This window comes from Dendrobates tinctorius, unplaced genomic scaffold (genome assembly GCF_039654945.1).
Source record: "Dendrobates tinctorius isolate UK_male_01 unplaced genomic scaffold, ASM3965494v1 ptg000099l, whole genome shotgun sequence".
NCBI lineage: Eukaryota > Metazoa > Chordata > Amphibia > Anura > Dendrobatidae > Dendrobates > Dendrobates tinctorius.
The window spans coordinates 3,419,393-3,444,222 of NW_027361767.1; the positions used below are offsets into that span (position 1 = coordinate 3,419,393).

The 24,830-nt window shown below is 48.9% G+C and overlaps 1 protein-coding gene across 2 annotated transcripts in view; it reads left to right on the forward strand.

Moving 5' to 3' along the window:
• The window catches only part of LOC141099273 (TLC domain-containing protein 4-like), a 54,266-nt gene that overhangs the window by 26,431 nt on the left and 3,005 nt on the right, over window positions 1-24,830 (forward strand). For both annotated transcript variants that reach the window (XM_073587457.1, XM_073587458.1), the window contains exons 4-6: window positions 9,360-9,418; window positions 10,374-10,468; window positions 10,848-10,921. In XM_073587457.1, the coding sequence (XP_073443558.1) occupies window positions 9,360-9,418; window positions 10,374-10,468; window positions 10,848-10,921 (228 nt within the window). The remainder of the gene's footprint in view (window positions 1-9,359; window positions 9,419-10,373; window positions 10,469-10,847; window positions 10,922-24,830) is intronic.

A 24,830-nucleotide genomic window follows, 5' to 3' on the forward strand; every position in this document is an offset into this window, starting at 1 on the left:
CTTGCGTTTGCTGACCTGGCCTGTCAATATATGAATGGTGTGCCTATGTGGCTTCCACAGGAGGAACAATGGAGACTATAAGTGCATAGAATTTTCTTCCATAATTCTTCAGATTTTTTTTTCTAACTCCTTATTCCTCCTTCTCACACTGATTTCCGCAGTAATACACATTTCACAGTCTGGGACGTTGCCGAGCTCCACATTACTGGACGTGTTATCTGTTGGCAAACACTACAGTCCGTAGAGTGGCCATTACAGCCGCTTGGCCCTGTGTTATCACATGGGGCCTGTGCTAAGGGGCTCTTATCCCAGATAATATGTTAGCCATCTAGTATTTAAGGGGCCCTTCCACCTAGAGTCCAACTTTCCTTAAAAGAGAAGTTCTCAAATTCTTTTCTTCCTTCAAGTGTTGCAAGAGTCTCTTTTTATGTTTTGCCGATTCTTATCTAGAGTTATTTTTTTCTGAAAGCGATATTAGGAACTCTCATTGGCCAATCTACTTCTTGTAAATTTTTGGCTCAGCTGTTCAAATATACCAAAAAAATAGGACATACCTCTCCCTCAAGGCCATGTCCACAACCTAATACCCATAAATCCCAAAGAGCGCAGTGGAAAGAGGAAGAAATTTGAGGAAAGTTGCCGAACAAACAAGCAACCTCCTACATATGTTGTGTCTGTCGAACAGCCGCGAGACATGCAGCCTCGGGGATTCAAACCTATTTTTCGAGCATGCTAAAGACACTCGGTTAGCACCCGAGAATGGCAGTGTCATGATCCATGCTGGATCATGACAGATAAAAGCACATGTAACCTTTTTTTTTTTCCTTAAGCTGTGTGCTTAAGTTTGGTTTTGCCCCCGGTGGCCATTAGGATTATTACACAGTGGTGTCTTTTGTTCTAGTTTGCCCCCGGTGGTGATGAGCGTCATTGTACTCTGGTTTCTTTAGTGCATGTGATATAAAGCAGGTGTGATTGCTGGGTCTTACCTGTAAAAGAGTGTCAGGTGTTGCAATCACTGTTGGTGATAGTGTTCATTTCAACCATCCTTGGTGGAGGAAGAATCTAGAGAGCTCAGTCAGAGCCCTGTTGTGGAAGGAGTCAGAGGGGATTTCCTTGCAGCTCTGACAGAGCTTGGTGGCAGCTATTCAGGAGGAAAGCTGCATTCTGGTGGTGGACTCTGTTGCTGGGAGCAAGAGCAACAGAGCAAAGCTAAGTGGTGTTTCCCTGTCTGTATTTTTCCTTGGTGTGTATTAGTACAGCTGTGGGGCCAGTGCCTGCATCACCCAGCTCGCTATCAAGGGATAGGTGTAGGGTGTGCTAGGGTGACAGGTATCCTGATCGGCGCCTGGTGCGGAACCGGCCTAGGAAACGTTTGGAGTGTGAGGGACACTGACTCAGGGGAGTGCAGGAGGTCTCCACGTCCCCGCTCCCTATCGCAGGGCCCACCGTTGTAACCGTTTTCCCCTTCCCCCGTGTCTTGTTGTTTTAGTTACCGGTCTGCGGGTCGTGTCACACAGGACAGTTTCACATGCAGTGTCTTGTTGTTTGTTACCAGCCTGCTGGTCGCGCCACACAGGACTGGTCCACGTGACATTATCACCAACCAATACATTTTTTTTTCTGCCGATCCATGGACCCAATGCAGACCTTTGCCCAAATGCTGCAGATATTTACGGATGAAATTAGGGGGCTGCGCGGTGAGTTGGTGCAGCAACTGCAGCTCTTGGTGGGCTTTGGGGGCTTGATTCAGGAACAGGCTCAGCCAGAACCCAAGATATCCCTCCCTTTAACATTTTTTTGGCGGGAGAGATCAATTCTTGATTTTTCAGCAAGCCTGTAAATTATACTTCAGGCTGCGCCCTCGCTCATCAGGGAGTGAAGAGCAACGGGTGGGAATCATTATGTCCCTTCTTAAGGGGGATCCCCAATCCTGGGCCTTCTCCCTGCCGGACGATTCACCATCATTAGAGTCCGTGGACGAGTTTTTTGCGACTTTGGCGCTAGTGTATGGGGATCCTGATGGCGTCGCCCTGGCGGAATCCCGACTCCGTAGGTGTAAACAGGGAGCCCGGGTTGCTGAGGAGTACTGCTCAGAGTTTAGGAGGTGGGCCACTGACACTCAGTGGAATGACCCTGCACTTAGGCGTCAATTTGTGCAGGGTCTGTCTCCAAAGCTGCAGGATACTCTGGTGCAGTATGCCGCCCCCAGGTCGCTGGAGGCCGCCATGTCCCTTGCCATCCGGGTGGATAGACACCTTAGGGAGAGACATACACAAAATGTGCCCCCTGTTGTCCTCCCTAGGGAGGAGGACCCACCAGTGTGCATGGAGGAACCCAGACAGCCCGGTGTTGTTGGTACAAAAAAGGGGTCTGCGGCTCGTCGTGGTGGGGGGGTATGCTTTTCCTGTGGGAAGCCGGGCAGTTTCATGAGAGCCTGCCCAGTGCGTGCCAAATCTCCAGACGAACCTATGCAAGTAGGAGGAGCTAGTTTGTGTACGGAGCTGCCTACGGTTCGGGGAGTGGTGTCGGCATGTTTTTACTGTGGGCAGACTGGTCATGTCCTGAAGGCTTGCCCAACCCGAGCCAAATTATCTGTGCCATCTGAAAAGCCGCATTCCCCTGGTCGCTTGGAGGGAGGTGACCAGGGAGTGTATATTTCCTCCATTTTGCCCTCCCAAGAGGTCAGCAGAGGTGTTGGCTGGCGGCGTACCAGAGGTGATAGATTGGCGGGCGAGGGAAGTAGTCAGCTGGGGGCAGTCGTGTGAGGGCTGCTGCCTAGGGACTACTGTCTCTGCCGTCTCTCTTCAACCAACCCCTTTCTCTCCCGTGAGAGCAGCAGATGTTCTGCAGGAGAGTATGTGCAAGTCTCAACCATCGCCATCAGCCAACCCTGGGAGGCGCAGACCTCGTGGTGGAAGGGGTTGGAGGGTGGTGTACCCTGTGGTGAATTGCGGGGGTGTGAGTGTGGTGACACAGGGGGCCGCCTCTGTTGTCAATCCCAGAAAGAGTTCGCCGAATTGTGACAAACGAATGTGTGGCAATAAACGTTCAGGTCCGGACCTGTGTGTGAACGAGCATATATGGGTGGCCACCAAAAAACATCCAGTGGAAGTGTGTTGCGGAGTCTTACCAGCTCGAGTTACCCCCAGACATACACATACACAACTCGTTCCCCAGGTCGGCGCTTCGGAGATGTGTGGTGCCTCCAGAACATACTTTGCCAATACCAGCGGTGCTTGTTTGTCACCAACCTGACGTGCAGGTAGTTGCAGGGGTGAACTCTGGTTCTGGGCGTTCCCGTTGTAGGTGGTTCCCTGATGAGGAGCGGTCTTGAGGGTCCAGAGGCCCCTCATTAAGGGGAGGGTACTGTCATGATCCATGCTGGATCATGACAGATAAAAGCACATGTAACCTTTTTTTTTTCCTTAAGCTGTGTGCTTAAGTTTGGTTTTGCCCCCGGTGGCCATTAGGATTATTACACTGTGGTGCCTTTTGTTCTAGTTTGCCCTGGTGGTGGTGAGCATCATTGCACTCTGGTTTCTTTAGTTTAGTGCATGTGATATAAAGCAGGTGTGATTGCTAGCTCTTACCTATAAAAGAGTGTCAGGTGTTGCAATCACTGTTGGTGATAGTGTTCATTTCAACCATCCTTGGTGGAGGAAGAATCTAGAGAGGTCCTGGCAGCTCAGTCAGAGCCCTGTTGTGGAAGGAGTCAGAGGGGATTTCCTTGCAGCTCTGACAGAGCTTGGTGGCAGCTATTCAGGAGGAAAGCTGCATTCTGGTGGTGGACTCTGTTGCTGGGAGCAAGAGCAACAGAGCAAAGCTAAGTGGTGTTTCCCTGTCTGTATTTTTCCTTGGTGTGTATTAGTACAGCGGTGGGGCCAGTGCCTGCATCACCCAGCTCCCTAGCAAGGGATAGGTGTAGCGTGTGCTAGTGTGACAGGTATCCTGATCGGCGCCCGCTGCGGAACCGGCCTAGGGAACGTTAGGAGTGTGAGGGACACTGACTCAGGGGAGTGCAGGAGGTCTCCACGTCCCCGCTCCCCATCGCAGGGCCCACCGTTGTAACCGTTTTCCCCTTCCCCGTGTCTTGTTGTTTTAGTTACTGGCCTGCGGGCCGTGTCACACAGGACAGTTTCACGTGCCGTGTCTTGTTGTTTCAGTTACCGGCCTGCTGGTCGCGTCACACAGGACTGGTCCACGTGATAGGCGGAAAACACCTTATCCGAGAATGTTCCTTCAACACTAGTCGTCTCTTCTTCTGTGCACTATCTTTTGGGCCACCATTGGTGACTGGCTCTAAGGCCTGATCCTAAGCTGCAATGCCAAAGAAGTTGGGCAATGATATAGTTGTCATGATCCAGTCCAGAGTTTCTTTTCTGCTGTCTTCTCTTTTGACTGGTCATGCGGGGGTTAATCCCCTCTGCCTCATTCTGGAGCTGGCTGGGCTATTTCAGTCCTCTGCAGCCTGCGGGCCAGTGTCAGCTATACTGTAAGCTTCCAAGCTAGTGCATCTGACCTGTATTCCTTTAGTGTTTCTTCTGCCCCTGATTACCTGGACTTGTGTATGACTCGGCTTGATCTCTGGACTCTGCTTCTAGCTTTTCCGTTTCTGATACCACGCTTTCTGACTGGCTTTTGACCCTCTGGCTTGTACCCTGACAATGGCTTACGTCTTACCTTTCTGATACCACGTTCCTGGCAGGTCCTGACTTCTCGCTCGTCCCTGACTATGCACTTGCTGTCTCCCTTGGTACTTTTGCTCCTGACAGTTGCTGACTTCGGATAGTCTGACCACGCTTTCGTTACCTGTGACACCTGTGCTGTTGCTCTGTATAACTACGCTGTGTGTGTGTGTGTGTGTGTGTGTGTGTGTGTGCGCGCAACCTCTCTTCCCTCACCACCACCCCCTGGTGGAGGTTGCGCTGTACTGCACTGCAGCAGCACATTACAATAGGCTTGTCCTTCTCCACTAGTGACACATTTTGCTTTCCCAATCAAGCCAGTTTGGCCTGGAGGTTCCTTTCTTAAAAAAATATTTTGTCCATAAACGTATACACCTATAAATGTCGTCAGCTGTGATATCCGACTCTTGGTAGAGCCGGGAAGCTGCTACAAGGTCCTGGGACCCAGTGCCATGTGCCTGCAACCTGGTCCTCCATGATCACCTGCCATTTATAGTACTCATCTCCTCACTTGTATCTTTTTGGCTCCAGCGCTCGGGTGTGACCTCTTCTTATTGCTTTACTATACATATGTCTCTGTGCATGGGTTTCGCATTGTGGATTTTTGGTTGCACCTTTATTGCTTCATCGCTTGTCAAGACTGTTCATTCATAGAGTGACGGCTCTACAGGATTGGCATTGACGGTTTTTTTCCATTATATATTTTTTTTCTGTTTTCTAAAAAGATTTTTAAAAAACTCCTATTTATTTAGTCTATGCAGCTCATGTGCAGGGTATATGGATGGAAAAGTAAACAGTATCTCTTTAGAAGAAGGGAAGGAAAACAGAGAAGCTTCACAGGGAACTCCCACTGAGCACTGAACTAGCAACTCCCAAGTTTAGAGCTCAATGGGTGCTCCCTGTGGAGCTGCTGGTTCATAACACCCCCTGAGTTGTGACTTTGCATCTCCACAGGGAACACCCCCTGAGTTCTGAACTTGCAGCTCCATAGGTAATACCCCCTGAGATCTGAACCTTCAGCTCCACATGAAACACCCCGAGTTCTAAAGGCCCCGTTACACATAACGATGTCCCAGCGATCCCACCAACGATCCGACATGGATGGGATCGCTGGGACATCGTTAGACAGACCCACCAGCGATCAGGACCAGCGATCAGGACCAGTGAGCAAGCTGGTTTCTAATATAAACATTTCTAATATAAACAACATTTCTATTTACATTAGAAACCAGCGTCACTAATCTCTGGTCTCTCGCTGCCACACGCAGCGATGCGTGCTGGCCAGCGGGAGACCAGCGATCAAAAAATGGCCCAGGCCGATCGAGCACGATCAGCGATACCCGGCAGGGGGGCCGGTCACTGATCCCCCATCACACACAGCGATATCGCTGGCGAGATCGCTGTGGCGTCACAAAATCAGCGATCTTGCTAGCGAGATCGCTGTGTGTGACGGGGCCTTGACTTTGCATCTCCACAGGGAACACCCCCGGAGTTCTGAATTTGCATCTCCACAGGGAACACCCCCTGAATTCTGACCTTGCATCTCCACAGGGAACACCCCCTGAATTCTGACCTTGCATCTCCACAGGGAACACCCCCTGAATTCTGACCTTGCAGCTCCACAGGGAACACCCCCTGAATTCTGACCTTGCAGCTCCACAGGGAACACCCCCTGAATTCTGACCTTGCAGCTCCACAGGGAACACCCCCTGAATTCTGACCTTGCAGCTCCACAGGGAACACCCCCTGAGTTCTGACCTTGTAGCTCCACAGGGAACACCCCCTGAGTTCTGACCTTGTAGCTCCACAGGGAACACCCCCTGAGTTCTGACCTTGTAGCTCCACAGGGAACACCCCCTGAGTTCTGACCTTGCAGCTCCACAGGGAACACCCCCTGAGTTCTGACCTTGCAGCTCCACAGGGAACACCCCCTGAGTTCTGACCTTGTAGCTCCACAGGGAACACCCCCTGAGTTCTGACCTTGTAGCTCCACAGGGAACACCCCCTGAGTTCTGACCTTGTAGCTCCACAGGGAACACCCCCTGAGTTCTGACCTTGCAGCTCCACAGGGAACACCCCCTGAGTTCTGACCTTGCAGCTCCACAGGGAACACCCCCTGAGTTCTGACCTTGCAGCTCCACAGGGAACACCCCCTGAGTTCTGACCTTGCAGCTCCACAGGGAACACCTCCTGAGTTCTGACCTTGCAGCTCCACAGGGAACACCTCCTGAATTCTGAACTTGCAGCTCCACAAGGAACACCTCCTGAATTCTGACCTTGCAGCTCCACAGGGAACACCCCCTGAGTTCTGACCTTGCAGCTCCACAGGGAACACCCCCTGAGTTCTGACCTTGCAGCTCCACAGGGAACACCTCCTGAGTTCTGACCTTGTAGCTCCACAGGGAACACCTCCTGAATTCTGACCTTGCAGCTCCACAGGGAACACCCCCTGAGTTCTGACCTTGCAGCTCCACAGGGAACACCCCCTGAGTTCTGACCTTGCAGCTCCACAGGGAACACCCCCTGAGTTCTGACCTTGCAGCTCCACAGGGAACACCCCCTGAGTTCTGACCTTGCAGCTCCACAGGGAACACCCCCTGAGTTCTGACCTTGCAGCTCCACAGGGAACACCCCCTGAGTTCTGACCTTGCAGCTCCACAGGGAACACCCCCTGAGTTCTGACCTTGCAGCTCCACAGGGAACACCCCCTGAATTCTGACCTTGCAGCTCCACAGGGAACACCCCCTGAATTCTGAACTTGCAGCTCCACAAGGAACACCTCCTGAGTTCTGACCTTGCAGCTCCACAGGGAACACCCCCTGAGTTCTGACCTTGTAGCTCCACAGGGAACACCCCCTGAATTCTGACCTTGCAGCTCCACAGGGAACACCCCCTGAATTCTGACCTTGCAGCTCCACAGGGAACACCCCCTGAATTCTGACCTTGTAGCTCCACAGGGAACACCCCCTGAGTTCTGACCTTGCAGCTCCACAGGGAACACCCCCTGAGTTCTGACCTTGCAGCTCCACAGGGAACACCCCCTGAGTTCTGACCTTGTAGCTCCACAGGGAACACCCCCTGAGTTCTGACCTTGTAGCTCCACAGGGAACACCCCCTGAGTTCTGACCTTGCAGCTCCACAGGGAACACCCCCTGAGTTCTGACCTTGCAGCTCCACAGGGAACACCCCCTGAGTTCTGACCTTGCAGCTCCACAGGGAACACCCCCTGAGTTCTGACCTTGTAGCTCCACAGGGAACACCTCCTGAGTTCTGACCTTGCAGCTCCACTGGGAACACCCCCTGAATTCTGAACTTGCAGCTCCACAGGGAACACCCCCCTGAGCTTTGAACTAGCAGCTCCACAGGGAACACCCCCCTGAGCTCCGAACTAGCAGCTCCACAGGGAACACCCCCCTGAGCTCCGAACTTGCAGCTTCACAGGGAACACCCCCTGAGCTCTGAACTTGCAGCTCAACAGGGAACACCCCCTGAGCTCTGAACTTGCAGCTCCACAAGGAACACCCCATGAGTTCTGACCTTGCAGCTCCACAGGGAACACCCCCTGAGTTCTGACCTTGCAGCTCCACAGGGAACACCCCCTGAGTTCTGACCTTGCAGCTCCACAGGGAACACCTCCTGAGTTCTGACCTTGCAGCTCCACAGGGAACACCCCCTGAGTTCTGACCTTGCAGCTCCACAGGGAACACCACCTGAGTTCTGAACTTGCAGCTCCACAGGGAACACCCCCTGAGTTCTGAACTTGCAGCTCCACAGGGAACACCCCCTGAGTTCTGAACTTGCAGCTCCACAGGGAACACCCCCTGAGTTCTGAACTTGCAGCTCCACAGGGAACACCCCCTGAGTTCTGACCTTGTAGCTCCACAGGGAACACCCCCTGAATTCTGACCTTGTAGCTCCACAGGGAACACCCCCTGAATTCTGACCTTGCAGCTCCACCGGGAACACCCCCTGAGTTCTGAACTTGCAGCTCCACAGGGAACACCCCCTGAGTTCTGAACTTGCAGCTCCACAGGGAACACCCCCTGAGCTCTGATCATGGAGATGCAGGTTCAGCGTTCAGTGGGTGTTACCTGTGGACCATTCACTGAGCTCTCAACTTGCAGCCTCACAAGCATACCTGTCACAGAAAGCAGAATTATATGGATATGACATAAATGGCCAAGATGCAAAATCTCCTTTACTGCAAGAATACGACTTCGATGCTTTAGAGGGGAAATGCTTCCATTATTTATTCAGAAGTTCTGCTACTTCATCCCTGCCCCCTGCAGTTGCATTAGTGTTTTCTCTGTCCTGTGTCCGTACTCTTCCTCCATGCTATCCATAACTTTCATCTATCCCTATGATACATACAGCCTCCAATTATGCTTTCCCTAACCATTTCTCCAAATTCTCTAAAAAATATATATCTATATATTGTATGAGGCCATGTTCACACTTGAGATTTTGTTGCATTTTTTTCACTTTTTTTTTTTTTTTTTTTTACATTTGCTGCATTTTTTAAATAATTGCATGCCAAGTCCTGAGCTCTATCCTCAGTGAGAAAAGAGAACAGCAAGAAATGCAATTTTATTGTTTTTGTTCCGCAGCAAGGTGTGAACATAGCCTAAATCAAGAGGAACAAAAAAAAATCTAATTTCCATGTTCTCATTCTAGGGGGGACCCATTTCAGGTGAAAATGAATGTTGCCATCACCTGTGGCTACCTTGTCTATGGTAAAAATCGCACAATTGTAATATATCAAAAAGTTAAAAATGTATGAACATAACCCAAATATAAGTCACACGGGGAGAGATTTTAGGGCATGATCGTAATTGGTCGGCTTGTAAATCAGCTTGTTTGGTTTCTATGAGATGGCACCACCTTACTGGGGGGGGGGGGGGGCTAAACGTAATTTCTTACAATTTGGGTTTTATTAAACATTTTGCACCGTCTAGGCTCTCCATTACCCCACACAGTGAACTCTGTAGATATAAATCATCTGAGGGGAGCTCAGAAAGAGACAGATAAAACGGTTCCAAAATCTCATCTGACGAGTTCACTGATGGATTCTCAGGTAACTCATTCTGCAGCCACTTAGAAAGTGCAGCGCAGAGGCTGTAGAAGGCAAACGGTGCAAACTTTTTTAATGCAATCCAATTGTCAAAACGATTTTTAGCCCCAAATTCAAGTTTAAGGGGGGTGGGAATTTTTTGAACGTTGTACTTTATCATGTATCCCTAATTTTATAAATCAGTAGGGGTCCTAACGATCATAGGAACCTGGATCCCGTCAGCACACATGCTCTCCATTAATGTGATTTAGGGGGGTGTGAAAAAAAAATGCTGGAATCAGTTTTGATTTTCCGCTAACGATTAGAGAAGCCATGGAGATGCATAGCTCCGCATAGGAGCTGTGGACACAAAACGGTAGGAAATTTTTCATCAAGATTTTTTTAATCACTTGTTTCATTATTTTATTAAATACTTCTGAAACCTAAGAAAAACCTATTGCAAAAGTATAAAACTCCCTGTTATGTAGCTGCATCCGCTCTGTTATCCCCTAAGAATCCGCACCTACCGGGGACACTCACAGGGGGCACAGAGGACGGCACCAGGTTTCTAAGCTGTTCTCACTCTATGCATCCAGGGCAAATTTTTCGTAATTATTTTTTTTTCTATATTTTTACAGATTTGCTGCTTTTTGCTCGTTTCTGGAAGGAGATGAGAGACCCTTACATGGTCTGCCACCATTTTGCAGTGATCTACGCGTATGGATACGTGCTGGTATGTACAGCGCTTCAAGGACTCGTCCCAGAAATGACCTTTACCAAACTGTATAGAGAATTCATAGCTACTTGAAATCTGAAAGGTAATAGTTTCCAAATTAAGGACACCATATCAACCAAATTCATAGGCATTATTCCTAAAAATAAAAAAAAATAAATAAAACAATTAAGCGCATTTATAGCTACGTACACTAGAGGGAGCTGTGACACTACTATATGGGTTATAAGTCCAATTGTTCTGCAGACCTCTCCTGGATCTTCTGCTTTTAGCTTTAGTGGTGAATTAAACATTCTGATACGAGATCCTTTATCGTAACATTGAATGCAGCAGTTTGTCTATATCTGATGCCTCCAACAACTCATTTCTTTTCTTACAGAATCGCGGCTTGCTGCCATATTTTGCTAATTATCGATTGATATCCGAACTATCAACTCCATTTGTGAATCAAAGGTAAGAAGAACCAAGCTACACCCGACTGGTATATTATTGTAGTATAATATTAGTTATATTCCTGTACATAGGAGCAGTATTATAGTAGTTATATTCTTGTACATAGGGGGCAGTATTATAGTAGTTATATTCTTGTACATAGGGGGCAGTATTATAGTAGTTATATTCTTGTACATAGGGGCAGTATTATAGTAGTTATATTCTTGTACATAGGGGGCAGTATTATAGTAGTTATATTCTTGTACATAGGGGGCAGAATTATAGTAGTTATATTCTCGTACATAGGGGCAGTATTATAGTAGTTATATTCTTGTACATAGGGGGCAGTATTATAGTAGTTATATTCTTATACATAGGAGCAGTATTATAGTAGTTATATTCTTGTACATAGGGGCAGTATTATAGTATTTATAGTCTTGTACATAGGGGGCAGTATTATAGTAGTTATAGTCTTGTACATAGGTGGCAGTATTATAGTAGTTATATTCATGTACATAGGAGCAGTATTATAGTAGTTATATTCTTGTATATAGGAGCAGTATTATAGTAGCTATATTCTTGTACATAGGGAGCAGTATTATAGTAGTTATAGTCTTGTACATAGGAGCAGTATTATAGTAATTATATTCTTGTACATGGGGGCAGTATTATAGTAGTTATATTCTTGTACATAGGAGCAGTATTATAGTAGTTATATTCTTGTACATTGGAGCTGTATTATAGTAGTTATATTCTTGTATATAGGAGCAGTATTATAGTAGTTATATTCTTGTACATAGGAGCAGTATTATAGTAGTTATATTCTTGTACATAGGAGCAGTATTATAGTAGTTATATTCTTATACACAGGGGCAGTATTATAGTAGTTATATTCTTGTACATAGGGGCAGTATTATAGTAGTTATATTCTTGTACATAGGGAGCAGTATTATAGTAGTTATATTCTTGTACATAGGAGCAGTATTATAGTAGTTATATTCTTGTACATAGGGGGCAATTTTTATTGTATAAAACCAACAGATACAATTAAAATAGAATTCTTCCTTAATACAAAACAAATTCTCATGAATGCATCAGACAATAATTATAGAACTAAATTAATACATTAGGAATAAAGGTAACTTAGAGTTCACTCCTGTGGAAGGAAGAATATGAAATAAACACTTTTAGTAACACGGTCATGTTATTATCCCACAGACACATTCCTCCACAGTTTCTCATTACTCTGACTTTTCTTTATCTCTATCGCTCTTATCCATCTGAGCTCAGACAGTATCTTTGTGGCTGCGGTGACGGGATGGAAGGGCTCGCTGTGGAGAGACACTCGGGTTCTCATGTGCCAGTGGTAATACTTAATGGTGGTAATGATCAGGTACATTGTCCCCCTGTCGATGTTACCGTCAGTGGATGGGACTCCATAGACAATGTCAGGGTAATTCAGGGACAGCAGTCTGGGGATTTTCAGCTTGGTCGATACTTCCGTCCATATGTCTCTACCTCCCCAGCAATCACAAATAAAATGCTCCATGGTTTCCTCCTGCTGACAACCAAGGGGACAGTTCCGATCCAAAACACTTAAATATTTTAAGTTCCCCCTCACAAAGAGCTTCCCATGTAGCGACAGCCAAGCAATGTCAAAAAACTTTGCTGGAAGTCGCCTCCCGTTGAGGAACCGGAGACTGTCCTGAAGGGTCCTGGTGGCACAATCTCTTCGGGCCAGTGGAGAGTAGAAGAAAGTCCTACATATATGAGCACACAGATCTTTCCTCGTATTACTCTCAATGTAGTACTTCTCCAGTCCCCACTTCCTAACACACTTCAGACCATATTCCAGATACTGGGGGAGGTGGTCACCTGTCCATCTCCTCCTCTTGAGACTGCCGCCTCGCACCCAAGATTCCGCAAAAGGCAATATCCAATACCTGATACTATTCGCCCACAGGGAGCTACTGTTTGAATCCATGCTCCCAAAATTTACTTTCAGAAACAAGGAGTCAAAGAAAACCCTTGGATTTAACATATCCAGCCCGCCCTCACTCCGCTGTAGGTATGTTATTCCCCTCTTTATCAGGTTCATCCTGTTCCCCCACAAGAGCTGGAAGAACAGGCTGAGGAGCCTCGCCGAGAAGGATTCTGGCAAAGGGAAAACGACAGAGACATACAAGAAGACGGGGACCAGGTAAGTCTTCAACATAGCAACCCTTTCTCTGTAAGTCAGCCTCCAGTTCTTCCATCGCTGAACCTTTGCATTTCCGGTCTCCAATTTTTCCTCCCAATTTAGGCTGGCATTATCCTCCCTCCCAAATTTAACCCCTAAGATCTTAATATGGGTGGAGGCCTTAACAAACTGCGGCAGATCAAAGTCTGGGTCAGATTGCAATGTCCACAGAGCTTGACTCTTCTCAAGGTTGACCAGAGACCCGGAGGCCTATGAGTAACTTCTGATGGCCGCAGACAACATCTGCACCTCATGAGGATTAGATATCACCAGCGTCACATCATCCGCGTAGGCAACCACCTTCAGAGGCAAGCAGTGGGGGACCGGCACCCCCCCAAAAGTTACACTCCTGCAGTGACCTCAGAAACGGGTCTATGGCAAAAACATACAGGAGTGGACTCAGCGGGCAGCCCTGTCTCACCCCCGCCTCAACTCCAAAAGTGCCACCCTGCCAACCATTAATCAGAGGAAAGCTCACCGCCTCTCTGTACAAAGTCTTCAGCCAATCCACAAATTGTCCTGGAATACCGTACTTTGACAAAGTGGCCCACAGATAATCATGATCAACTCTGTCAAAGGCTTTAGCCTGGTCCAGACTGACAACATATCTCCCACACTGCAGAGCTTTACATCTCTCAAACATCTCCCGTATCGAGATGACTGCTCCAGAGATGTTCCGCCCTTTTACTGTGCCAAACTGAGAGCCTACCAACAGTGCCGAGGACAAACAGACTAACCTAGAAAACAGGATCTTTGCCAGAATCTTCCTGTCAACATTCAAGAGGGCAATTGGCCTCCAGTTCTTGATGTCGCTCGGCTCCTTACCTTTAGACAGCAGAATTAATGAGGACACTCTCATGGATGGAGGCATCAGGTGATTTTCCAGACACTTTTTGTAAACATCCACAAGAATTGGAGCCAGGAGGTCTCTGAATATCTTATAAAATTCTGCTGTTATACCATCCGGACCTGGTGCCTTCTTCAGATGTAACTTATCAATGGCCTCCTTAACCTCCTCCACCGTTAATTCTGCTGTCAAAGGAGAAAAGTCCAGATCATTAGTATCAGGCGTTGGAGTTGCCTCCAAGAATTGAGTCATTTTATGTTTATCCAAAGCCTTCCTCTGAAACAAGTCAGTATAATAAGATTTCACAACCCCCAGGATACCCTCCCGAGATTCCTGCAATACACCCTGGGAGTCAATGAGACCTGTGACCAATTTATTGGCCACCCGCTCCCGGCAATTCTCAAAGGGATCAGGTGCCCCTAAGACCCCATAATCCCGTTCAAGAACCAAGGAGGTATACCTGCTGTACTGATACTGCCTTATCTCAGATTTCAACCGGTCGATCTTCTCTTTGCTACCCCCGCCCTCCGAATAGAGTGACTCCAATTCTTTGCGCAGCCTTAGGTACTGGCTATACTTACTCCTGCCCTTCTTAACTGACAGTCTCTTCAAGAGGTATCTGATATCATCCTTGACGTCCTCCCACCAGTCGGCCATGTTGTCATAGAAGTCCACTCTCTGTAGATGACCCTGCAAAAGGGAGTGGACACAACTCTGGACAGAGACATCATGGAGGAGGCTGGAATTGAGTCTCCATAACCCCCTACCAACATCAGCTCGCTTAGCGGCCCCCAGGCAGAAATATAGGGCAAGATGGTCTGAGTATGGGACGACTCTCTCACTCATGGCACCAATGACTTCCATGGGACTTACAAAAGCCAGATCTATTCTACTGCCTCTATTGGAGCAGGAATAGGTTAATTTTGGCTTTCGACCTCCCCGTTTAAAGACGTCCCCTAATCCGGCCTGCAGGACTGTTATTCAAGATCCTACCATCCCTCGTCACGGTTCTACCTGAGGAGCTGTCACCTGATGTCAGTATGGCATTAAAGTCCCCCGCCATTATCACTGGAAGAGAGGTGAACAGATAAGGCTTGACATCATTAAATAACTGTATCCTGTCAGTCACCGTCTGTGGCCCATAGATGTTAATAAGCCTAAGTCGCCTCCCATGGACAGTGACTTCCAGGACCAGACACCTTCCCATAACCACCTCCGTCATCCTATGTACTGTCACATCCCTGGTGTTAAACAGAATGGCGACCCCGGCGTACGACTCCACAGCCAGTGACCAAAAAGAGGGACCAGACCGCCATTCCCTCTCAGCCTCCCTCATGAGCCCCTGAGTCGTCAGCCGCGTCTCCTGCAGAAAGAGGACATCTGCGTCCAGGTATCGGTGATGGTCATAGACAGCGTGCCTCGTCCTCCTCACCTTAATGCTGTTCACATTACTGGATGTTATTTTTAATGAGAAATCCGCCATCACAATGCCACAACAGAGGAGCAGAGATGTAAAAGCCGCCATCATAAGTCTGGGTCACAGATGTTCTGACTACCACCGGTCTCCATATCAGACTGTATCTCAGTGTCAGCAAGTACGGGCTTCCGTTTTGTAGGGGGATCGTCCGCTACGTCCCTGTCATACTCAGTCTCTATTCTTTTTATCTCTTCCTCCAAGTCCCCATCATACTCAGACAAAACATCAAACTTATTGGACACGACCAGCACACCTGCCGAACTCTGGACTTTTTTCCTGCCACCCTGGCTAGTGACATACTCCTCCTCAGGTTTACGGGAGGCCTTGTCCTTTTTTTCCTTTTTACCTGATTACAGCCACTTTCTTCAGCTAGAGATGGTGATACTGAAGAGGTGGCTACATGTGGCTGCTGGACCTGAGGGACGACCTCCATGCTCCCCTCTGTACAAAGCTGCTCTGATGTTACCTGAGCGGACCCCTGGTGGACCTCTGACCTGGTCAGTACTGTCCCAGACATTAAAGCCTCCTCCTCCTGAGCCTCTGTCCCTGTCACTAACTCCTCATCAGGAAGGAGCTTGCATATATTGTGCCAGGCATCAGGACAGTCCCTGTGAGGGTGGTCGATCTCCCCACAGAGATTGCACTTGATGTTCTGGCAATCTGCCGCTAAGTGGACGACTTCCCCGCACAGGCTGCACTTTACCACGGTACAGGTGTTTGCCAGGTGACCCACTTTACCACACTTAAAACACTTTCGTGGCTGCCCAGGGTAGAAGCAAACCCCCTTCTCCCTCCCGATAAAGAAGGAGTTGGGTAAGTGAGCCGTGATATTGTTGTGCTGGCGCAATTTCACCAGCACCTTCCATCCACCGGTCCATATACCGTCCTCATCCCTGTTTTTGGTGAGGTCGGAGACAAGGTCACAATGCCTCCGGAGCCACACCACAATGTCCTGTGGGGGAACAGCCTCATTCCAAAAGATGATGTTAACCGTGGCGGTATCCGGCTTAGATATTGGAATGAAGCTGAACTTATTCCAGCCATCAGCGTCCCTGAACTTGGGGAAATTGGCCCAGAATCTGTCCAGATCAGACATAAGCTTAAAGCTGATATCATAGCCCTGTCTGTCTGGCAGATTGATGACCGCCAAGATATTAACCGGCGCAAACCCCATCTGGCGGCACAGAAGCTCCCTGACCACCAGCCTCCTGTCCGGCAGGTCCTCCTTGGCACCTCTGTGCCTGAACCGCACCACATTCCTCCTTTTGAAAGCCTGCCCGGTGTAATTGGCGCTGGAGGTAAAGGATGGAGCGCCGCGGCTCCAAACATTACTGGGAGGGACCAGTGGGGCCACACTGGGCTGACTGACAGGGCGAGGGCCTGCAGCAGAGGGGCCTGTTGCACCTTGTGTGCTGGAAACCAAAGGGGGGAAATCACAGACATTTTGCTCATCATCATCATCATCATCATCATGCGCAATGTCCACCACAGTCTCTGTACCCCCTTCAGCCGCCAACCCCACATGAACAGTATCAATATCCCCAGAATTAGTGCTCTCCTGGACACCAACAGTAGATGCAGTCTCATGTCCACTGTCTTGCTGTTGTGCTGGGCATGCTGGGACTTGTGGTACCGCTGGGATCTGAGCCTCTTGCTCCTGCTTGGGGTCTGCCGCAGGTAGTTGCGGCTGCTGGTGCAGTATCTGACCCTCCTTAAAACAGAAGCTAGCGGGCTGCAGCACCGGCCGTACCTGCTGCCGGGTCCCACCTGGGACAATGTCTGTGCGGGAGCCAGCAGAGTCCTGCGTGCAGGACCTAAACCGCTCCTGGTTCCTATATGTCTCTGCCAGGGGCCCCATCCTCGCCAGCACACAATCTATGTCCCGCACCACAGTCGCCAGCTCTACCCCCAGTGCATTCAGTCTCTGGTCATATACAGAGTGATCCCCAGGATTTGCAGCCTTCAACTTGTAAATACAGTCAATTTCCATTTGCAGAAGATTCCTTTGCTGCTGCAACTCACCCATCCTCCTGACCAGTCCTGGTATCTCCTTTGCCAGCTGTAGCTCTGGGGCTCGCGGCGGCTCCTTCTGGGGTCTTGCTTTAGGGGGTGACACGTTGGTTTTTAATGTCGCTGGTTTTGTGGCTCCAGCATCCGCAACACTTTTACCGCTGCCACCAGCCTGCAACCTCGTGCGTCCAGAGCTCCCCATGCTGGTCACCACATGTCCCAGCTGAAGGTTCTCCTGGAGTGTTTGCTTCTCCAGAGATGTCCGTCTCTGTCTGCCTGGAGTGAGCTGCACACCTGAAGCTGGTGATTGACTCTGCCTCACCTTCTGTGCTGCCACCTGCCCTCCAACACTCAGGTTCTCAGCAGAAGATGCCTTCTGGGATTTCCTTCCAGGGTCTGGACACTCTTTGCCTTGACTGGCCGACTGTTTAACTGCACCATCCTTGCACACAGACAAAACTTTCTCTTGTTTCTTTCCTGTGCTGAACTTCAACACAGGGTCTTTCTCCATGCTGCTGGGACCTCCATTCTGAGGTTTATTTCCAGCAGAGGCAACTCTGGGATTTCCATCCACATGAGAAGGATGGGAGTTTCCTCCCAGTGTAGGCCTGGAAGCCAGGGCCTTGCTTGGGGAGCTTCCCCGCCCAGGGTGGCCCCTCCCTGGGCTTGCTCCAGACATGAGGAGAACCACAGACACACAACCTCACAGCTAGGAGGCAGTATTATAGTAGTTATATTCTTGTACATAGGGGGCAGTATTATAGTAGTTATATTCTTGTACATAGGGGGCAGTATTATAGTAGTTATAGTCTTGTACATAGGGGGCAGTATTATAGTCTTGTACATAGGTGGCAGTATTATAGTAGTTATATTCATGTACATAGGAGAAGTATTATAGTAGTTATTTTCTTGTATATAGGAGCAGTATTATAGTAGCTATATTCTTGTACATAGGGAGCAGTATTATAGTATATTCTCGAACATAGGGAGCAGTATTATAGTAGTTATATTCTTGTACATAGGGGACAGTATTATAGTAGTAATATTCTTGTACATAGGGAGCAGTATTATAGTAGTTATATTCTTGTACATAGGGGCAGTATTATAGTAGTTATATTCTTGTACGTAGGAGCAGTATTATAGTAGTAATATTCTTGTACATAGGGGGCAGTATTATAGTAGTTATATTCTTGTACATAGGGGGCAGTATTATAGTAGTTATATTCTTGTACATAGGAGCAGCATTATAGTACCGTAGTAATATTCTTGTACATAGGGGCAGTATTATAGTAGTTATATTCTTGTACATAGGGGAAGTATTATAGTAGTTATATTCTTGTACATAGGGGCAGTATTATAGTAGTTATATTCTTGTACGTAGGAGCAGTATTATAGAAAGTCCTACATATATGAGCACACAGATCTTTCCTCGTATTACTCTCAATGTAGGACTTCTCCAGTCCCCACTTCCTGACACACTTCAGACCATATTACAGATACTGGGGAAGGTGGTCAACTGTCCATCTCCTTCTCTTGAGACTGCGGCCTCGCACCCAAGATTCTGCAAAAGGCAATATCCATTACCTGATACTATTCGCCCACAGGGAGCTACTGTTTGAATCCATGCTCCCAAAATTTACTTTCAGAAACAAGGAGTCAAAAAAACCCCTTGGATTTAACATATCCAGCCCACCCTCACTCCGCTGTAGGTACGTTATTCCCCTCTTTATCAGGTTCATCCTGTTCCCCCACAAGAGCTGGAAGAACAGGCTGAGGAGCCTCGCCGAGAAGGATTCTGGCAAAGGGAAAACGACAGAGACATACAAGAAGACGGGGACCAGGTACGTCTTCAACATAGCAAGCCTTTCTCTGTAAGTCAGCCTCCAGTTATTCCATCGCTGAACCTTTGCATTTCCGGTCTCCAATTTTTCCTCCCAATTTAGGCTGGCATTATCTTCCCTCCCAAATTTAACCCCTAAGATCTTAATATGGGTGGAGGTCTTAAACTGCGGCAGATCAAAGTCTGGGTCAGATTGCAATGTCCACAGAGCTTGACTCTTCTCAAGGTTGACTAGAGACCCGGAGGCCCCTGAGTAACTTCTGATGGCCGCGGACAACATCCGCACCTCATGAGGATTAGATATCACCACGTCACATCATCCGCGTAGGCAACCACTTTCAGAGGCAAGCAGTGGGGGACCGGCACCCCCCAAAAGTTACACTCCTGCAGTGACCTCAAAAACGGGTCTATGGCAAAAACATACAGGAGTGGACTCAGCGGGCAGCCCTGTCTCACCCCCGCCTCAACTCCAAATGTGCCATCCTGCCAACCATTAATCAGATGAAAACTCACCGCCTCTCTGTACAAAGTCTTCAGCCAATCCACAAATTGTCCTGGAATACCGTACTTTGACAAAGTGGCCCACAGATAATCATGATCAACTCTGTCAAAGGCTTTAGCCTGGCCCAGACTGACAAAATATCTCCCACACCGCAGAGCTTTACATCTCTCAAACATCTCCCGTATCGAGATGACTGCTCCAGAGATGTTCCGCCCTTTTACCGTGCCAAACTGAGGGCCTACCAACAGTGCCGAGGACAAATAGACTAACTTAGAAAACAGGATATTTGCCAGAATCTTCCTGTCAACATTCAAGAGGGCAATCGGCCTCCAGTTCTTGATGTCGCTCGGCTCCTTACCTTTAGACAGCAGAATTAATGAGGACACTCTCATGGATGGAGGCATCAAGTGATTTTCCAGACACTTTTTGTAAACATCCACAAGAATTGGAGCCAGGAGGTCTCTGAATATCTTATAAAATTCTGCTGTTATACCATCCGGACCTGGTGCCTTCTTCAGATGTAACTTATCAATGGCCTCCTTAACCTCCTCCACCGTTAATTCTGCTGTCAAAGGAGAAAAGTCCAGATCGTTAGTATCAGGCGTTGGAGTTGCCTCCAAGAATTGAGTCATTTTATGTTTCCAAAGCCTTCCTCTGAAACAAGTCAGTATAATAAGATTTCACAACCCCCAGGATACCCTCCCGAGATTCCTTCAATACACCCTGGGAGTCAATGAGACCTGTAACCGATTTATTGGCCACCCGCTCCCGGCAATTCTCAAAGGGATCAGGTGCTCCCAAGACCCCATAATCCCGTTCAAGAGCCAAGGAGGTATACCTGCTGTACTGATACTGCCTTATCTCAGATTTCAGCCGGTCGATCTTCTCTTTGTTATCCCGCCCTACGAACAGAGTGACTCCAATTCTTTGTGCAGCCTTAGGTACTGGCTGTACTTACTCCTGCCTTTCTTAACTGACAGTCTCTTCAAGAGGTATCTGATATCATCCTTGACGTCCTCCCACCAGTCGGCCATGTTGTCATAGAAGTCCACTCTCTGTAGATGACCCTGCAAAAGGGAGTAGACACAACTCTGGACAGAGACATCATGGAGGAGGCTGGAATTGAGTCTCCATAACCCCCTACCAACATCAGCTCGCTTAGCGGCCCCCAGGCAGACATATAGGGCAAGATGGTCTGAGTATGGGACGACTCTCTCACTCATGGCACCAGTGACTTCCATGGGACTTACAAAAGCCAGATCTATTCTACTGCCTCTATTGGAGCAGGAATAGGTTAATTTTGGCTTTCGACCTCCCCATTTAAAGACGTCACCTAATCCGGCCTGCAGGACTATGTTATTCAAGATCCTACCATCCCTCGTCACGGTTCTACCTGAGGAGCTGTCACCTGATGTCAGTATGGCATTAAAGTCCCCCGCCATTATCACTGGAAGAGAGGTGAACAGATAAGGCTTGACATCATTAAATAACTGTATCCTGTCAGTCACCGCCTGTGGCCCATAGATGTTAATAAGCCGGAGTCACCTTCCATAGACAGTGACTTCCAGGACCAGACACCTTCCCATAACCACCTCCGTTATCCTATGTACTGTCACATCCCTGGTGTTAAACAGAATGGCGACCCCGGTGTATGGCTCCACAGCCAGTGACCAAAAAGAGGGACCAGACCGCCATTCCCTCTCAGCCTCCCTCATGAGCCCCTGAGTCGTCAGCCGCATCTCCTGCAGAAAGATGACATCTGCGTCCAGGTATCAGAGATGGTCATAGACAGCGTGCCTCGTCCTCCTCACTTTAATGCTGTTCACATTACTGGATGTTATTTTTAATGAGAAATCTGCCATCACAATACCACAACAGAGGAGCAGAGATGCAAAAGTCGCCATCATAAGTCTGGATAACAGATGTTCTGACTACCACCGGTCTCCATGTCAGACTGTAACTCAGTGTCAGCAGGTACGGCCTTCCATTTTGTAGGGGGATGGTCCGCTACGTCCCTGTCATACTCAGTCTCTATTCTTTTTATCTCTTCCTCCAAGTCCCCATCATACTCAGACAAAACATCAAACTTATTGGACACGACCATCACACCTGCCGAACTCTGGACTTTTTTCCTGCCACCCTGGCTAGTGACATACTCCTCCTCAGGTTTACGGGAGGCCTTGTCCTTTTTTTTCCTTTTTACCTGATTACAGCCACTTTCTTCAGCTAGAGATGGTGATACTGAAGTGGTGGCTACATGTGGCTGCTGGACCTGAGGGACGACCTCCATGCTCCCCTCTGTACCCTCTGTGCAAAGCTGCTCTGACGTTACTTGAGCGTACCCCTGGTGGACCTCTGACCTGGTCAGTACTGTCCCTGACATTAAAGCCTCCTCCTCCTGAGCCTCTGTCCCTTTCACTAACTCCTCATCAGGAAGGAGCTTGCATATATTGTGCCAGGCATCTGGACAGTCTCTGTGAGGGTGGCCGATCTCCCCACAGAGGTTGCACTTGATGTTCTGGCAATCTGCCGCTAAGTGGCCGACTTCCCCGCACAGGCTGCACTTTACCACGGTACAGGTGTTTGCCAGGTGACCCACTTTACCACACTTAAAACACTTTCGTGGCTGCCCAGGGTAGAAGCAAACCCCCTTCTCCCTCCCGATAAAGAAGGAGTTGGGTAAGTGAGCCGTGATATTGTTGTGATGGCGCAGTTTCACCAGCACCTTCCATCCACCGGTCCATATACCGTCCTCATCCCTGTTTTTGGTGAGGTCGGAGACAAGGCCACAATGCCTCCGGAGCCACACCACAAAGTTCTGCGGGGGAACAGCCTCATTCCAAAAGATGCTATTAACCGTGGCGGTATCTGGCTTAGATACGGGAATGAAGCTGAACTTATTCCAGCCATCAGCGTCCCTGAACTTGGGGAAATTGGCCCAGAATCTGTCCAGATCAGACATAAGCTTAAAACTGATGTCATAGCCCTGTCTATCTGGCAGAATGATGACCGCCAAGATATTAACTGGCGCAAACCCCATCTGGCGGCACAGGAGCTCCCTGACCACCAGCCTCCTGTCCAGCAGGTCCTCCTTGGCACCTCTGTGCCTGAACCGCACCACATTCCTCCTTTTGAAAGCCTGCCCGGTGTAATTGGCGCCGGAGGTAAAGGACGGAGTGCCGCGGCTCCAAACATTACTGGGAGGGACCAATGGGGCCACACTGGGCTGACTGACAGGGCGAGGGTCTGCAGCGGAGGGGCCTGTTCCACTTTGTGTGCTGGAAACCAAAGGGGGGAAATCAGACATTTTGCACATCATCATCAATCTCAATAGCGTCATCAGGATGCGCAATGTCCACCACAGACTCTGTACCCCCTTCAGCCCCCAACCCCACATGAAAAGTATCAATATCCCCAGAATTAGTGCTCTCCCAGACACCAACAGTAGATGTAGTCTCATGTCCACTGTCTTGCTGTTGTGCTGGGTATGCTGGGACTTGTGGTACCACTGGGATCTGAGCCTCTTGCTCCTGCTTGGGGTCTGCCGCAAGTAGTTGCGGCTGCTGGTGCAGTATCTGACCCTCCTTGAAACAGATGCTAGCAGGCTGCAGCACCGGCCGTACCTGCTGCCGGGTCCCACCTGGGACAATGTCTGTGCGGGAGCCAGCAGAGTCCTGCGTGTAGGACCTAAACCACTCCTGGTTCCTATATGTCTCTGCCAGGGGCCCCATATTCACCAGCACACAGTCGCCAGCTCTACCCCCAATGCATTCAGTCTCTGGTCATATACAGAGTGATCCCCAGGATTAGCAGCCTTCACCTTGTAAATGCAGTCAATTTCTATTTGCAGAAGATTCCTCTGCTGCTGCAAATCACCAAACCTGACCAGTCCTGGTATCTCCTCTGCCAGCTGTAGCTCCGGGGCACGCGGCAGCTCCTTCTGGGGTCTTGCTTTAGGGGGTGACACCTTGGTTTTTAATATCGCTGGTTTTGTGGCTCCATCCTCCGCAACACTTTAACCGCTGCCACCAGCCTGCAATTTCGTGCATACAGAGATCGCCATGCTGGTCACCACATGTCTCAGCTGAAGCTTCTCTTGGAGTGTTTGCTTCTCTAGCGTTGTCCGTCTCTGTCTGCCTGGAGTGAGCTGCACACCTGAGGCTGTTAATGGACTCTGCCTCACTTTCTGTGCAGCCACCTGCCCTCCAGCACTCAGGTTCTCAGCAGAAGATGCCTTCTGGGATTTCCTTTCAGGCTCTGGACACTGTTTGCCTTGACTGGCTGACTGTTTAACTGCAACATCTTTGCACACAGACGAAGCTTTCTCTTGTTTCTTTCCTGTACTGAGCTTCAACACAGGATCTTTCTCCATGCTGCTGGGACTTCCATTCTGAGGTTTATTTTCCCCAGAGGCAACTCTGGGATTTCCATCCACGAGATGGTTGGGAGTTTCCTCCCAGTGTAGGTCTGGAAGCCACGGCCTTGCTTGGGGAGCTTCCCCGCCCAGGGTGGCCACTCCCTGGGCTTGCTCCAGACATGAGAACCACAGACACACAACCTCACAGCTAGGAGGCAGTATTATAGTAGTTATATTCTTGTACATAGGGGGCAGTATTATAGTAGTTATAGTCTTGAACATAGGAGCAGTATTATAGTAGTTATATTCTTGTACATAGGAGCCGTATTATAGTAGTTATATTCTTGTACATAGGAGCCGTATTATAGTAGTTATATTCTTGTACATAGGGGCAGTATTATAGTATTTATATGTCAGGATCGCTGGTGCATCGCTAAGTGGTCGCTAGTGAGCTGCCACACAGGCAGATCTCACCAGCGACATCGCTGGGGACGGGGACGCTACTTACCTGTCAGACGAGGTGATCCTGCGTCCTCCCGCCCAGCTCCACGCTCATCTCTCCACAGGAAGCGCCGCAGGAAGCTGACGACGAGAAACAGTCCAGCCTGTTCTTGCGTGATCAGCGATAATCAGCGGGGGAGCGGGTCGTAGGTATCAC